At 56.0% G+C, this 15,872-nt stretch overlaps 1 protein-coding gene across 11 annotated transcripts in view; it reads left to right on the forward strand.

Moving 5' to 3' along the window:
- Positions 1–12,751: 12,751 nt before the first annotated feature.
- CACNA2D2 (calcium voltage-gated channel auxiliary subunit alpha2delta 2) overlaps positions 12,752–15,872 on the forward strand; it is a 140,480-nt gene continuing 137,359 nt past the window's right edge. For 8 of the 11 annotated variants that reach the window (XM_038003876.2, XM_073010137.1, XM_073010138.1 and 5 more), the window contains exon 1: positions 13,008–13,237. In XM_038003876.2, coding sequence (XP_037859804.1) covers positions 13,023–13,237 — 215 coding nt within the window. In that variant the 5' untranslated portion in view covers positions 13,008–13,022. Of the gene's footprint in view, positions 13,238–15,872 lie in introns of all 11 variants that reach the window. The other 3 variants (XM_007984355.3, XM_007984356.3, XM_007984357.3) reach the window with 1 other exon arrangement.

The following is a 15,872-nucleotide window of genomic DNA, read 5'->3' on the forward strand; positions in this document are numbered from 1 at the left end:
GGACACACAATCTGGAGAAACGGATTCATAAGCAGCCTGCCCTGCCCCCTTGACTGGAGAGCCTGAGAGGCTGCGAAGGCCTGGGCAGCAGACAGGAGTCCTGCTAAAAGTAGGGAACATGTCCAGGCTACAGCGGCAGCAGAACAGGCTGCAGGCCTTTTAGAGATGACGCTGGGGTCTCCACATGACTTTTTCTGGGACAGGCAGGACCCCAGCAAGGCCATAGTCCAGCCTCAGGGCATGGTGTGAACTGTCCCTCCCCTCCAGTCTGGGCCATGGAGACTGTGCCCCACACCCACAACTTACATCCTGCTGCCTGAAGAGGGGCTCCTGGCTGCTGGCCAGAGCACTGTTCTCAGGGACTCTGGAGCCCCTGGGGAGGGGCAAGGGGCCCAGCCCTGATTTGAGGGTGTGGGAGGCGCAGTGCGCATGGCGGGCAGGGCCCTGCAACAGCTGTTCACTTACTGAAGCTATTTTATAATATTGCCAGAGCTTTTAAAATAATCCCATTTCGGCAGAATATTCCCAGCTAATTGGAGCTGTCTCTTTCTTATTAAACAGAAAGGTTATAAAAATGTGTGTTGAGGGTTTAAGAGCAATACCTCTCGGCTGCTCTGATTGTTATGACAAGGATAACGTACCGGAAGCCCGTGCTTGGCAGGCTGGGCGGAGCAGGCTCTGGTGGCTGGGCAGGGGCAGTGGCGGGGCAGGGGCGGGCAGAGGAGCAAGGACAGGGGCAGGGACGGGGGCAGCGGCAGGGTTGGGCTAGCGCTCCTCGTGGCTCCCCGCACAGCACACGCTTGAGGAATGGCAGCCTTTCCCAGAACAATTGCTCTCTAAACACTTAGGCTGCTGTGACAGGGCTGTCCATCACCCAGGCCTCTGACTGGGGGAATTCGCATAATTTACTGAGAGGCAGAGGAGAAGTGGGGAAGTGATTCCAATTAGCTGAGCCGGGAGGCAGATGAGTTCGCCAAGACCTCGGTTCTTAGGGAGGATGAATAAATACCTGCCCCCTCTCCATGAAGTGGGACAGCCTGAGAGAGAGGGCTCTCTGCCCCCACAGTTGTTCTGGCAACTAAGGGGCAAGCGGGGCCGGGGTACCAAGAACTCCCATTCTGCAGATGAGAACATGAAGCCCACGGCTGTAAAAGGCTTTTCACAAGGTCGTCCTAGGAGAGTGGAAACCACAGTCCAGACCCTGTCAGGGGCATAAGCCTCTGCCCAGCACCTGTACCACCTCCAGTGCAGGGCATGTACCCTGATTCTGTCCTGGGAGACTCTCGACCCCCTGACCATCCTCCATCAGAACAACCCTACTTCAATCTGCCATATATTAGGGATCTGCATCCAATTTAGTTTAAAAAGAATTCCTTGTTGTTTTAAAACCAGTTTGAAATCCAGTGTCCTGAAAGGGGTAGACCCAGCTTCCATGGATCCCCTCCCTACCTGGAAGCTGCCCCTGTCGGATCAATTTACCAGACCCTCCCGGGGCCTTTCTAACAGCAGGTAAGATTCCAGACTGAGCTCAGCCACCCACCTCTGGGCCCTGTCTGTCTGTCTGTCTTGCAGTCTCTCTCTCTGAGACTCTGCTTCTACCATTGCTCACCGCAGGCCACCCCACTTTCCCTGTGCACCTCAGAAACAGGCAGGGTGGCCTCCACGTGCTGCCCTCCCTGCTGACCTATCACTGAAATGGACCCTGAGCCCAGCCCTAACCTTGGCTTGGGGCTCTGTTCCTAGCTGGCTAGGGGTGTCTGGCAGGTGCCAGGCCTGGCTCATCGCCTCGGGGAGTGATGTGTGTAGGGGTGGTGGTGGCACTCCTGCCCTGCCTCCCTCTGCAGGTCTGGAGGACACCATGGGTACAGCCTTTCCATAAATGCTTTATGATTCAGCAACGGGTGAAGGCCCCAGCTGCCTCCCAGCAGCTCTGAGAGGAAGATGAGGAATTTACTGAGCCCATTTTACCTTCAAGAAGACTGAGGTGCAGTGACGTTAGCTAACAAGCTCAAGGTTACCTGGGCCCGGTGGATGCCCACTGCCTCCCTAGCCGTGAATCAGGCCAAGGCACTGGATGACTGTCCTTTCCACCCTGTGCTCATGGGACATTTCTCCCATGATTTGTGGCCGCAGTCTGGATCTAACCTGGCCACCCGCCTCCCAGCCTCCTGGCCTGCCTGCTTCGGTGGAAAGGGCTTTCATCATGGAGAAGCCTCATTCCTCGAAACATAGCAGACCTTCAATGCTTCACTGGCTTTCCCTGGAGCAGATCCTGCCTTGACACCTTTTACTAGTTCTCCAATGTCCCCTTCATCTGGAATGTCCTTTTCTCCTCCACCTCCAGAAAGCCTTCCTATATTCTGGCAGCAGAAAGCAGCCCCTGTCCTCGTGCACACCAAAGTGCAGATGTTCAACTCTGCTGAGTCCCAAGGAGTCCAATAAGGGACAGGGGAGGCAGGAAGAGGGCTGGGCATAAGACCCTTGCCTCATTCATGGGGTCTGAGGCTGCTCACCTCACTGGCCATGTGTCAACAAACCTTCAACTCTCCTGCAACACCCTCCCCAGAGGTACCTTGGTGGGGAGGCAGAGTAGAGAGGCTCAGCTAAAGCGAGATAGAGGCCCCTGAATTGTTGGATCACTGGTGAAACCCAAAGCCTGCACTGTCACCCTGGGAGCTTTTCTAATAATTTGCATGCCATGTGCATAGTTTTGCATATTGAGATAAAATGGGCTTGCTAAAAAAAAAAGATTACAATATGCTCCTCATGAATCAACCCAGGAGGAGCTGGATCGGGAGTTGGAGCCCATCTTTGCTGCTTCCCAGCCAGGCTTAAACAAGCCACTCAGAACTACTGGAGCCTCAGTTTCTTCATCTGCCCAATGGGGCAATGGGGCTAATGCTACCTACCTGGAAAGCTGTTTTGAGAATTAGACATCCTTCTGGCCCAGTTCCTGGTAGGAAGTGGGGATGAAGGGGTTGAAGAGGAGGGAGTGGTGATGGGGTTTTTTATTCTGGAGGAAACATCAGGAATTCTTACTTGAAAATCACAAGCTCCAGTGACCTGGGGCAAGCCCTTTTCCTCTGTACAGTGAACATACCATCCCCAGAGAAGGTTGGGAACAGGGGCACTCCAGCCTGGGGTCCAGCCCCTCCGGGCCTACTTATGGGGATACCGCAGCAAGACTCAGAGAGGTCACAGTGTGGTCCCTGTGGTCCCAAGCCTCTGCCAAGAACAGGCTTAGGGGCCTGAGGGGTGAGCAGAGCCTGGGGTAAGAAGACCCTAGAGCTGTCCAGCTTTCTATGCGAGCAGCCAGACCAGCCTGAATGGGCAGCAGCTACCCTGGCATGTCCAGGAGAATGGCAGTAGTGTGTGTGCGTGTGTGTTGGGAGAGGGGGCCATTGAGTGGCTGGGGCTTACAGGGAGCTCTGAATCTAATCAGAGAGATGTGGCTGGCAGGGAACAGCAGGGCAACCTGGGAGGAGGTTACATGGAGTTCTGAAGGCAGGGTTCATCTTTTTTTGTTGTTGTTTTTGTTTGTTTGTTTGAGACAGGGTTTTGCTCTTGTTGCCCAGGCTGGAGTGCAATGGTGCAATCTCGGCTCACCATAACCTCTGCCTCCCAGATTCAAGCAATTATCCTGCCTCAGCCTGTTGAGTAGCTGGGATTACAGACATGTGCTACCACGCCCGGCTAATTTTGTATTTTTAGTAGAGACGGGGTTTCTCTATGTTGGTCAGGCTGGTCTCGAACTCCCGACCTCAAGTGATCTGCCGGCTTCAGCCTCCCAAAGTGCTGGGATTATAGGCGTGAGCCACTGCGCCCGGTCAGGGTTCATCTTACTCCCAGGGATCTGACCTGAAGGACTGGCAGGGGTCACATACCAGGCCTGACCCCAGGCCCCAGCGTGATGGAGGTGATATATGATTACATAGTCATTTATTCATTCACCAACACTTGATAATGCCCTACACTCTGAGGGGTGAGCATGCCTGGCATACCCACTGCCCTGGTGTTTGAGTTCTACCTTCCACTCTTGCTCCATGCCTGACTTACTGTCAGTCTTTCCTGTCCATGGCCTGCTCCCAGCCACCCCATGGCAGCCGGCTTAGACTTTCAGGTAAGACCTTGGTGGCTTGTTGCAAACTGCTGAGTCCACATGCTGATCCTCCCTGAGGTCTCTCTCAGTGAGCCTTCGCCCTCCCCCCCGGCTCTGCCTCCCTGAAGCTCCTCCTCACTCATTTAGAAATTAAGACCTCAGCAAGATGGTGCTTTGGAGCTGCCAAGCAGGGCTCAGGAAGGCCATGGCAGGTGGAGGGGAGGGGGTTCCAGCTGGTGGGAATGTAAGTAGGTAGGAGCCTCCTCACTCTCCTCTGGACTCTCACTAGCCTATGCAGGTACAGCCTCCCAAGCATCCCCTCTGGGGCCTAGAGCCCAGCAAAACTCTCTGGGAGGAGAGAGGGTTTAGTTCTACCTTGGGGGCTCCCAGACCTGTAGGGTCTGTCTAGGCCACCAAGGGGCCCTCTGCTCTCTGCATTTGTCCTGGCACCTGCCCTGCTCTGCTGGCCTCAGTATAAGCCCCTTATCAGCAAGTGGAAAACAGACACCCAAGATGGGAACATGGGCCAGCTCTAACCATCAGACAAGGCCATGGATGGCCCCAAGCAATGACCCAGGGGGACCTGGGACCTGGTCTCTACTGCTTACTGGGTAACTTTGGGCCTACCCCAAACCTCTGAGGCTCAGTTTGCCCAACTATGGAATGGAGTAAGGGGTCCACAGAGGTCCTGTTGTCCTTTGAAAGGGATTCTGCCGCTCAGTCATCTCCAGAGTGGCCAGGATGTTTCCTGTCTGCAGATACTCAGGGCCCAGGCGGAACAGGACCCAGAATTCCGACAAGCCATAGTCATTTCTGGACTTGTACCCTGGACAGCCTCCCCTTCCCCACCCCACACCTTTGGGGCAATGATGCCGCTCCCCCAGCTAGCCCACCTGGGGGCAATGGTCCCAGGCCAGCCCCTGTCCTGTCTATCCCCCGCAACTCCCATCCCTGTCCTCATTTCCTGCCATACCACACATGGCCTGCATCTTCCATCCTGAGCAGATGCTCCTTGCATTTGCTTAACTAGGTACTACTTCATGCTAGCAGATGAGAGAGAGGAGTGTTTCCACCAAGTTTGGGGAGGGACAGCCCTGCTCACTTTGCCCCTTTGTGTGGCCTGAAGAGCCAGAACTCCCGGCCCTGCGGCCTGCCCTGCCTGGGCCCATCTCTCAACTGTGCCTCCGAGGCAGCAATGTAGCCTCCAATCCAGAATGACCTTCCACAGCAGGGGCTTAGCCTTTCCCCCTTGGGTCAGCAGCATTGAAGGTTTTATGGAGGCCTGGGCTGGAAAATGCCCTCCTCCATTTGGAGTATGTTCAAGGTTGGTGGCCTGGCTTCTGGGGCAATAGATCCAGACTGAGAGGGGCTCCTCCAGCGTTTATATCCTTAGGTTACTCCAACCAGCTGGGGAGGAGCCCCACGCCTCCTTGCTCTCTGCTCCCCCGCCCTAGCTCACCTCGGACCTGGAAACAGGCAGAGGTCTCAAAGGCCCCAGCTCTAGGGAGAGCAATGAAGACTGCAGATGGGGCCATGATGCTGGGGTGGAGAGATCTACACCCGTGCTAATAGGAAAGCTGGATTGATTATTGGCTGAGAGTGTCCCTTCCCTCCCTGCCCGGTATCCAAGAAACTCAGGTGGAGGGGCCTGAGTGCCAGCACCACCCCCAGGAGGCAGGCGCCTCACCAAATGCAGCAGGGCTGCCTCTCAAGCCCTCCAGACTCCCATGACATGATGCTCCTCCTGGCCCTGCTTCCACCCCAAACAGCGCCACCCTCCCCTGCAGGTTCCAAGAACCAACTAGCTTCATCCATCTTCCAGGTTCAACAAATGGAGTGCTAACTGCCCCTCACAGGAACAGCAGCCATCAGTTAAATTAAGTGATGGTAGAGCCAGGTTCTGCCTTCCCCACAGCTGCCTAGCAGAGGCTAATTCCCTAAGGAGTTGATGAGCAGAAGTCAAGAGGTGCTTTTTGCAGAAGCAGAAGACTTGAGGACTTTCCTCAGTGACTTCCCCCACCTGTGTGCTGAAGAAGATACTTCACTGGGTCTACAGCCTTGATCTCTCCTGCCATTTCACATCCATCCATACTTAGGGCAGTCACTCAAGTGCCTTCTGTTGTTACCAACAGGAAGGTGGATGGCATGAGGTGTGGCCCTGCCCTCAGGGAGCCTCCTCTTAGGAAGCAGACCCCTCATTCCTGACACAGTAGGCAGAGCTGACTTATTCATGAGATGCATCCCTGGCCCTCTCGTTTCATTCAGCAAGTCACCAAAATCCTCTGTGCCTCAGTTTTCTCAGTTGCAAAATGAGTAAGTTAGGGACAGTTGTCTTCAGAATTACTGACAACCGGATCCCAACCTTGGGCAGGGAAGCGAACCGACCAGGAAGCTCTCCCTGAACCCCCTTGGTGGGAGAGGCTGGTCCCGCTTCTCACCCTTCTCTGACTGGCCTTGAGGGGCAGCTATCAGAGGAGGCAATTTGCCATGGCCATTCCACTGAGGCGCTGATGGGATGTTGGGCAGTGATGGAAGGCTGCCTTGTTACAGCCTGGCTTAGCCTACCACCGACACTCTTCGCTTCCACCTGGAGGCAGAAAAACACATCTTGTGAGGAGTTAGAGCTGCTGTCAGTGCTGGCCGGGGGCTCTGAGGAGATTTTTATTTATTTGGAAGCCATTCAGACACCTAATGCTCTTCTGAAGGGAAAATTTCTCTTTTATTTGTCCTCATTTTCTCCTGCCAGAGTGGGATGAAGGCCTTAGGGGAGGGGCAAACCAGCTCTGGGCCCTTGCACTACATGTATCAAGGCACGTGGGACACGGGTGGCACGAAGGGGCCTCCTCCTCCCCTGCACAAATGTTTGGGCCAGGGTCCTCTCAAAGAGGGTTCTGAGGGCTCTGAAGACCCCAGTGACTGGGACCAGGTACAGAGGATGGAACTTAGACCTTAGCCGGGAGCCTGTGTCTCTGCTTCCTGGAAGCCTGAGACCAGCCCTGCCCCTCCATGGGCCTCAGTTTCTGCATCTATAAAATGAGTAGGTTGATCCCGACCTCTCTGAAGAAAACTCCAGACTGTCTGGAGCAGCTGCTAGTGGCAATGGGAACAGCTGAGGCAGGGGCTTCCGGTGGGAGCAGACCCTCTAGCTGAGCAGTTGCGTCCATCTCCATCTATTGAAGCTATTGAAGCTGGGAGGACCTGAGTTTTGTGAGAGTAGCCGAGGCAGTGAAGGTGAGACCGAGCTTCCCTGTGCTCACACAACCAATGATCAACTTGTTTCTCCTCCTTCTCTAAGGATGAAGCCACCCAGGGTCCTGGAGTCCTGGATGCAGGAGTGAGCAGGCTGTCCTGTCCTGATACTGCCCAGCTGAGCCTTGCCCCATGCTGCCTGTGAGGCTATACTACCTCTCTCCTTGCCTCTGCCAGGAGCTCACTTATTCAGGCATACACACCCCAGGGGAGCTGTGCCTGTCCCCAGGGAAGAGGGCCAGCTCACTTCTGTCTCAGACCTTTGCTCTGACCCTCTGCCAGGGACACTCTTTCTCCCACTTCCAGCCATCCATTTGTCCAAGCCCTTCCTACCCTTGTGTGCCAGTTTCAAGGTCCTCTTGTCCAGGAAGTCTTCCCTGATCACCTGGGCCTCCTCAGAACATTGAGGGACCACTTGCTGTTTTTCCCCGACATGGTGTAATTATGTGTGGTTTGAGGTACTCACCATGTTTTTCCTGCGTATCACATTCCCCCACCAAGTGGGGAGCTCCCAGGGGCCAAGGATCAAGCCTCTTATACTTGCCAGAACCTACTCAATTAACCAGCATCCTCCCTTGCTCAAATAATCTGAGTTCCGTGACTCTTGGGATGATAGAGGTCTAACTAGGGAGCTTCCACTGCAGTACAGGGAGGCATGGTTTCCCCATGGCCCAATGCTGGGTTATGGGCTTCCCTTCAGAGGCCAGGATGGGGACATCAAGACGCATGGTTTGGGGGCTCTGACTGGCTTATCCTTGTTCATAGGGAGATAGATCTGGGATGATGACCCAGGTATCCAGACTCAAAGCTCCACACTCTGATCTGCATTGACCACTGGGCAGCCTCAGGCAAGTCTCCTCCCCTTTCCGGGCCCCAGTTTCCCCTCTTTCTAATGAGGAGGTTGTATAGGTTCAGACTGTTTATAACCTGGGACTTGGCCCTAACTTTGATGTGCAGGTAGTGATAGCTTGCAATGCCTGAAAGGGTTAAACTCCAGCCCCTTCCATACATTACAGTAAATGGTACTAAACTGCCCATCGGTTGATAATGCGCCGAGGATCCTTGAAAAATTATTGACATGTCCAGAGGTAGGGTCCTGCCTGATTGCATCTGGAGGCCACTAAGCATCTGCACCATGCTCAGACAGGGGCATTTTGGGGAGCATTGCATCCCTGGGTATCTGCAAGGAACTGATGGGCTAGCCATGGCAGCCACTGGCAGTTGCAAGTGCTGGTAGTCAGCCCACATGTGGAATGAATCCCAGCTGGGGACCCTTGGGGACAACGGAGTACAGCCCAAAGAAGGCAGAGAATAGGTACGTTAGAGTGGGCTGAGAGAGGCAGGGACAACAGAACACTGGCCAAGGCTGGGGCCAGTTCAACGGGCCCAGGTAGAGGCAGAGCTGGGTAAACAGGGCTCAGAAGGGTAAACGTTGGCTCCAGTCATGCTCACCCAAAAGAATGTCCCCTCCTTTCCTCCCTAATATGCCCATCCCAACCTATTCACCTTGCAAGACTGAGCTGGAATCCCTCCCCCTTTTCCAGGAGTATTTCCCTGTCTGTCTGCATACAGGGCCTGCCCTTCTTGGGGATGGCTGGGATGGCCGAGTCTTTTGTCTCCCCTTCGCTAAGCCCTTGCTGAGTACCAAGTCTTCCCTCAGGGTGTTAAATGCTTTGGGTCTTCAGACTACCTCTGCCACATGGGGTGTCTCCCACTATATGGATGAAGAAGTGGGCTCACAGAGGCAAAATGACTTGTTTACACAACCTGTGATGTCTGATATCAAAACTGACACACCTCATGCCCAGGCCAGACCACCCTTCTTGGGCACACCCCTGGGCTCCTTGACATGCCACATGCCATCAAATGTTTCTTTTTTTTGTTTGTTTTTTTTGGAGACAAAGTCTTGCTCTGTTGCTCAGGCTGGAGTGCAATGGTACAATCTCGGCTCACTGCACCCTCTGCCTCCCAAGTTCAAGCGATTCTCCTGCCTCAGCCTCCTGAGCAGCTGGGACCACAGGCACCGGCCACCACACCCAGCTAATTTTTATTTTATTTTATTTTTTAATTTTTAGTAGAGATGGGGTTTCGTCATGTTGGCCAGGCTGCTCTTGAACTCCTGACCTCAGGTGATCCACCCATCTGGGTTTCCTGTAATGATAGGGATTACAGGCATGAGCCACCATGCCTGGCCCCAAATGATTCTATATGTCAAGACTTCCTGGGCCCTCCCATGGCTAAGCACTGCTTGAGGCCTGGAGGGAGTGACAAGGACTAGGGAGCTTCAGGGCTCAGCTTGACAAGAGTCCAGAGTGGGCTGGGCGTGGTGGCTCATGCCTGTAATCCCAGCACTTTGGGAGGCCAAGGTGGGTGGATCACGAGATTAGGAGTTCAAGACCATCTTGGCCAAGATGGTGAAACCCTGCCTCTACTAAAAATACAAAAATTAGCTGGGTGTGGTGGCGGGTGCTTGTAATCCCAGTTACTAAGGAGGCTGAGGCAGGAAAATTGCTTGAACCAGGGAGTTGGAGGTTGCAGTGAGCCGAGATCATGCCATTGCACTCTAGCCTGGCGACAGAGTGAGACTCCGCCTCAAAAAAAAAAAAAAAAAAAAAGAGTCCAGAGTGCAGGTGTGTTTCTGAACCCAAGGCAGAGGCCACAGCATACTACTGGCTGGGGCAGGAAGCAGAGGGACGGGACCAAGAGGAGGAGGCCCATCCAGTTGGGGGTGGTAGTATCCCAGGAAGGCTTCCTGGTATAAGTGTATTAATGGGCTCGTAAATATCTTGAGTTCAAATGGTAGAGGTAAAAGAGGGTGTTCCAGGCAGGAGGAACTGCAGGAGTAAAGTCCGAGGCAGGAGTTTTTTTCTGAATAAGGAGCTGTCCAGCCTGTTGGTAAAATGTGCGACTGGATATGAGGCAGGCTAAGGTGAGAATCTTGCCTCCACAGGCATCCTGGATGTTCCTGATGGGTTTCCTCTTCCCTCGAGTGGCACAACTGAGCCCATGGCCTGCTTGGCACATAGTAGGTTCTCCCTATGGCTTTGTCAGTCTCTTCTGACCTGCTGAGCTGGCACCTACCAGGCCCCCTGTCAGAGCCAGGGCCCTCTCTGCTTACTGCAGCTTCACCTGCCCCTGCTACCCTACGTCTTCCAGCACAGGCAACTTGGGCCAGGTGGGCAGCCCCAGGCCTTTCCTACCCAATTTACCAATGTGCCTGCCATGGAAGTCCCCCTATTCCTTGTGAAGGTTCAAATTTTTCTCCTAAGATCTTAATGTGTGGCTGTAGCCAGCCGCCAAGAGGGCCGAGGATGTTGTGAGCCTCAAAAGTTGTAATGCGTAAACACTTACCACTTGTTTACTCTTAATTACCTCCCCTCCTTATTTGTTTTCCTTTAACGGCCAGTCAACCAAAATCTCCCGCCTTTCCCTTGGCGCCAGCGGCCTCAATTAGGTGCACATCTGTGGAGGCTAGAACTGAAATGCCCAACTGCCAAAACCCACCCACTGTTCCTAGACTGACTCCATGTGCCTGATGGCCTGGGCACTTTGGGGATAGTGCTGCTACCCTGGTGTTGGAGGGCAGGGAGGTTGGCCCTCACATTTCTCAGGCCACTGCAGAGTCTGCCTTGGGAAGTCACCCACCCCTGACAGGGCACCCAAGAGGAATGATGTCCTTTATGCTGGTCCCCTAAGGCCACGGGCACAGGTAGTATTTGTCCAGCAAGCAGGTAAGAGAGGATATCACAGGCCAGCCCTACCTTGGGCATAAGGAAGACAGAGATGCTGGGGACAGGTCTCAGCAGGCAGGGCTGGGAGAGTGGCTGTTTAGCTCACGCTTGTCAACTCCTGGGCAGAATCCCCTGCCCCCTTGCCCTCCCATTGTGTCCAGAGGTTGGGGGGCAACTGGCTCAGTGAGGACCCTGCTTGTCCCCCCATAGAGCTGGACTATCATCTCCCATAGTCCGTTAGGTTCCACCTGTTCACCAGGCCCCTGGCCCCTGTGTTGCCTTCCTCTGATACTGTTTTTGGGGTCTCACGGTTTGGGATCGCTGGCAAACCTCAGTCTGGCCCCTGAAGGCTCATTCAGGTCAAGGAAGGAGGACACTCCAAGAAATGAAGGAAACTGTTCCCTGTCAAGCCCTGGTTTGCTGGGATTGGAGGAGCCAAGGCAGGACTAGGCAGCAAGGGAAGGTTGTCTTGGGCCCTATTTCCAGCCCCTACCCCTACCCTTTTCTGTCCAGGGGCTACTATTCCCTTTCAACTGCAAGCCCTCCTTGGGCTGACTTGTGAGTGGGTGACAGGAGAGCCACTGATACCATTAGGTGGGGCGTCTGCATGTTTCTGAAACATCCTGCCCAGCTGGTTAGTATCCCTCATTCCTCGTGATAGGCCAGGTCTGTGGGCAGTTATTGCTGAGGGGGTCCTGCCCCGTGTCAAATTGGTGGGGAGCATTCTCTCATCCTATTTGCACCAGAGGCAGAGCTGGGTTCCAGAGCAACTTCAATAGAACCCTAGGGATGGTCTCCCCTCATTTTGAATGCTTCAGTTTACCAAGCGATTTTCCCCATTCTCATTTCATCCTGGAAATGGGAGTGGGCACCCACACAAGCATTCACAAGCGAGGACACTGAGACTCTGACAGGGCCACAAGCTGTGGAGTTAAGGTTGACACCAGCCCCAGTCTTCTCCCCACAGCAGGGAAGAGCCAGGGGCCTCCGGGACAGAAAGGACTGGGTTGTGCAGACATGAGCTTCCTGGCTCTGGAAGAATCTAAATAAGAGGCTGTGCAAACCCCGGGAGCTGGGGCTTGGGACTGGCCAGCACACGGTGCCTGTTCAGCCCAGGGAAGCGAAGCAAGTGGCTGCAGAGGGCTGCATCCTGCCGCGTCTCCAGTCCCCAACAACCGTACAGCCGGGCCCAGGTTTCTGCTTAGGGAACCAGGAGGTCCAGGCCCTTTCTGCCAGCAGCCGGGCGTTCAAGCCCCCAACAGAGAGAAATCTTGAAGATAGCTAGAACCACGGGGGCTGTTGAGTTCAGCATGCCTCCTTCTCTGGTCTCCGCTGAAGCTGTCACTCCACCATTAAACCTGTGACTCCAGGCCTTAAGCCTGTTGAAGGTCGAGCCCCCAGAAAGGTCACATATGCTCCTGTCTTGGCCCGCGGGCCCGGGTCTCTTCCCGCGGGTTGGGTGGAGAAGAGCGGCAGGGTCTGAGGCGTGGGGGCGGGGTCGCACCCGGAGCCTCGTACAGCGGCTGGGGCGCAGGAAGCCCAAGTCAGTAGGGCAGGCTTCGGGCTGCGCGGGGACGAGGGGCGCGCGGGCGCGGGTGTGCGCGTGGCCGCGGCGGGGGCGCGCGGGGGCGGGCCGGCCGGGGAAGCGGGAGGGAGGCAGAGAAGAGGGCGGCGCCGGCAGGTCGGCGGCGGCTGCTATTTGAGCGCAGGTCCCGGGCCGGGCGCTCAGAGCGCTTGGAGCCAGCGCTGCAGGGAGATCGCAGCGCGCAGCCCGCAGAGGCGCTGCGGCCGGCCGGTGCAGCTCCGGAGGCCCCGCGCGGAGAAGGCGGCGGCGGAGGAGAGGCCGAGTTACCGCCCGCCGCCCGCGCCCGCGCCCCCCCACCCCGCGGCCGCCGCCGCCACTGCCCCCCCCCTCCCCGCGGCGCCGCATCTTGAATGGAAATATGGCGGTGCCGGCTCGGACCTGCGGCGCCTCTCGGCCCGGCCCAGCGCAGACTGCGTGCCCCTGGCCCGGCTGCGGCCCCCAGCCCGGCCCCGGCGCCCGGCGCCCGGCGTCCGGGCCCCCGCGCCCGCTGTCGCTGCTGCTGTCGCCGCTGCTGCTTCTACCGCTGCTCGCCGCCCCCGGCGCCTCTGCCTACAGCTTCCCCCAGCAGCACACGTAAGTGGCTTGCGCCCCGCTCTGCCCCCCGGTCCGCGCTGCTCCTTCCCTGCGCCCCGCGCCAGGGCAGAGGCGCTGAGTCCGGCTGCCCGCTGTGCCCGGGGGCGGCGGCCCCAAGCCCCGAAGGCTGGCAGCAGCGGTCCAGGCGCTCTGGCTGCGTCGCGAAACTTCCCCGTGGTGCCCCTGCTTCCCCCAAATCCCCCAAATGAGGCAAGGCAAGATCTTCAAGCCCCGGGAGGCGTAGGGAGGGGGGTCCGAGCTTGTCAGCTGATTCCCCTGCCGCTGACCCGGTGAGAGGGAAACCCGGGTTGGGTGAGGGGGCGGCCAGCGACCCCTGCCCGGCGGAGTTGGAGCCGCGCATCTGCCCCACGTTCCCTCCCTGGTGGGAACCCGGCGCTTTACAGCCAGAGGTGAGGGACGTCTCCACACCTGCCTTCAAGGGCCTTTTCCTTTAGTGGGGATCTGTATGCCAAGGATGCGAGCACCTTCTTGCTGTGGCCAGTACCACAGAGGCAGTGTCCCCTGTTCTTGGTCCCCCCTCTACCTGAGGAGAGAGTCCCCTGGAAAGCCGTTAGGAGGTGAAGGCGTTGGGGTCCGGGCGGAGGTGAATGGTGGGAAGGACCCTTGTTTGCGCCTGCTGCTGCTGCCAACAGGATAATAGCCTCTCCTGGCTCTGCCAGCTTCCGCAGGTTTTCTGGTCCTTCTGAGCCTTCTCCTCCTCCCCAAGAGCCAGCAAACTCGGGTTGCCTCCTCCCAGTGAGCTTAGCCAGATGTGTCTGGGGCTGGGAGTGGATGTTCATGTGGCCTTTAGGACGTATCAGTTTCCTGACACTGTGCTTCAGCCCTATGTCAGTGCCCAGACACCCCTTTGGGGCACGGTGACCACCCTGCTTCTGTTATCTGTCTCCGGGTCTGAGGAGCCACCTGTCCCTGGACTTCTTCACTAGTGTTCTGGCCTGGAGATTGGGGCATGAGTCGTCGGGCTGCTGGTGGCCAAGGGGAAGGGTCTGGCCTCAGGGAAAGGGAGAGGCTGGCTCTGTGTCATTTAGACCAGCTCTGCCCAAGGGTAAGAGCCCCTGGTTCTACAAAACCTGCCAACTCCGGCTCGTAGGCTCTCTAAGATGAGGGAAAAACAAACTCAGGAAAAGCGCCTCTCTGGGTCTCTCTCTCTGTCTTGTCATCAGCACAGCCTGGCTGTGCTCAGGCGGGTGATCAGTTGGCAAATTACAGGTGCTGCACGGACGTGTCCTCTGTCAACTGTCTGGATTTTTCATATGTGTGTGTGGGGGGGGTGCCCAGGGAGAAAGTAATCGTATGGAAGTTCAGGGCTGGTGGGTGCATTTTTGTCTTTCATTTGCTGTGATGGAAATGGACTTCAATCACAGTGCTTAAAAAGAGCAAAAGCATTTTTTTTGTTGTTCTTTCTTCCTCAAAGCCAAGCACGATCCAAGCCACAATTATTTTTTTCTTAGCCGTTTCATAGCTCCTTGAGTGAAGGTTTAAGTAGATGTCTTTTTCCACCTCACCCGACCTCACTCCCTTTCCCTGCAACGTGCAGTTGGTCAGATGGCTTCTGGGCCTGCATGAGTCTCTAGAAGGCGGATGTGAGACCCTGACCAGAGTAGACACCTGTCCCTCTGTCCCCAGCCAGAAGATGGGGAGACGGGTGTGACAGCAGCGGCACATTTCCAGCTGGACGCTCTTTTCTTGTCAATATAGTTGGAGCTAATTTGAGGGTTTGGGACATGTCTTGAAAACCATAATTAGAGAATGAGGGTGGAGGTGGGGTGGGGTCTGTGCCGCTCTGAGGGTCCAGGGGGAGGTGACTAATGGTACAACGACACAGAGGGTTTGCTGTGACAGCCAGCGCCCTTCAGCTGCCCTGGTCCCGCAGACGAGGATGCCCATTGATCCTTGGAGGGAGGAAGGGGAGGGAATCTTGAAGCTCCCCACATATGACCATGGCCGGTGGAACTGGTGCTTTTGTTGAACTGATAAGAAAGGTTTAGGCTGTCGTTGGGGCCAGAAGTTTCTGTGGGGTTGCTCAGGGATGGGTGGCCTTCCAGAACCTTCTGCTGGGTCAGTGTGACCAGGCTGTGATGACACTTTGATATAGGTGGATTTCCAAGGAGAAGAGTGGAACCCAGCTTCATGGCACTGGAGTGATAACCCCTCAGTGGGGAAGGCCCTCAATGAGAAAGTCATTTTCTTGTTAGTGTCTGCCAGTGCAAAGAGGCCCAGCTTCACAAGCTACTGGATTTTAAGCACGTGTGGGTTTGGGGTCCGCTAGCTGTGATTTCTGTAATGGCTCTGGCAGCATGGCTCTCTGCCCACCAGGCAAAATGGACCAAGGCTGCTGCTGGATTGAGAAGGGCAGAGGGGTTACCACTGAAGGGAGGACAGGGCTTCAGGGGATTTTTTGGGGGCGGAGGGGGTGGGCTCTCTCACCTTACCTGGACCTTGATTCAGAGTTTCAAACAAGGAGGAGGCTACATGTGTGCATGCATGTTTGCACACGTGTGTGCACTTGTCTGGCTGGGTGTGGGGGGCCTGAGTCTGTGCACACCTTTCACCTGCCTCCTCCTCTTTCCAGTTATGCCCTCCCCAACATCAGGCCACCGCCGCTGGCTGAGGG

This window comes from Chlorocebus sabaeus, chromosome 22, assembly GCF_047675955.1.
Source record: "Chlorocebus sabaeus isolate Y175 chromosome 22, mChlSab1.0.hap1, whole genome shotgun sequence".
NCBI classification, from domain to species: domain Eukaryota; kingdom Metazoa; phylum Chordata; class Mammalia; order Primates; family Cercopithecidae; genus Chlorocebus; species Chlorocebus sabaeus.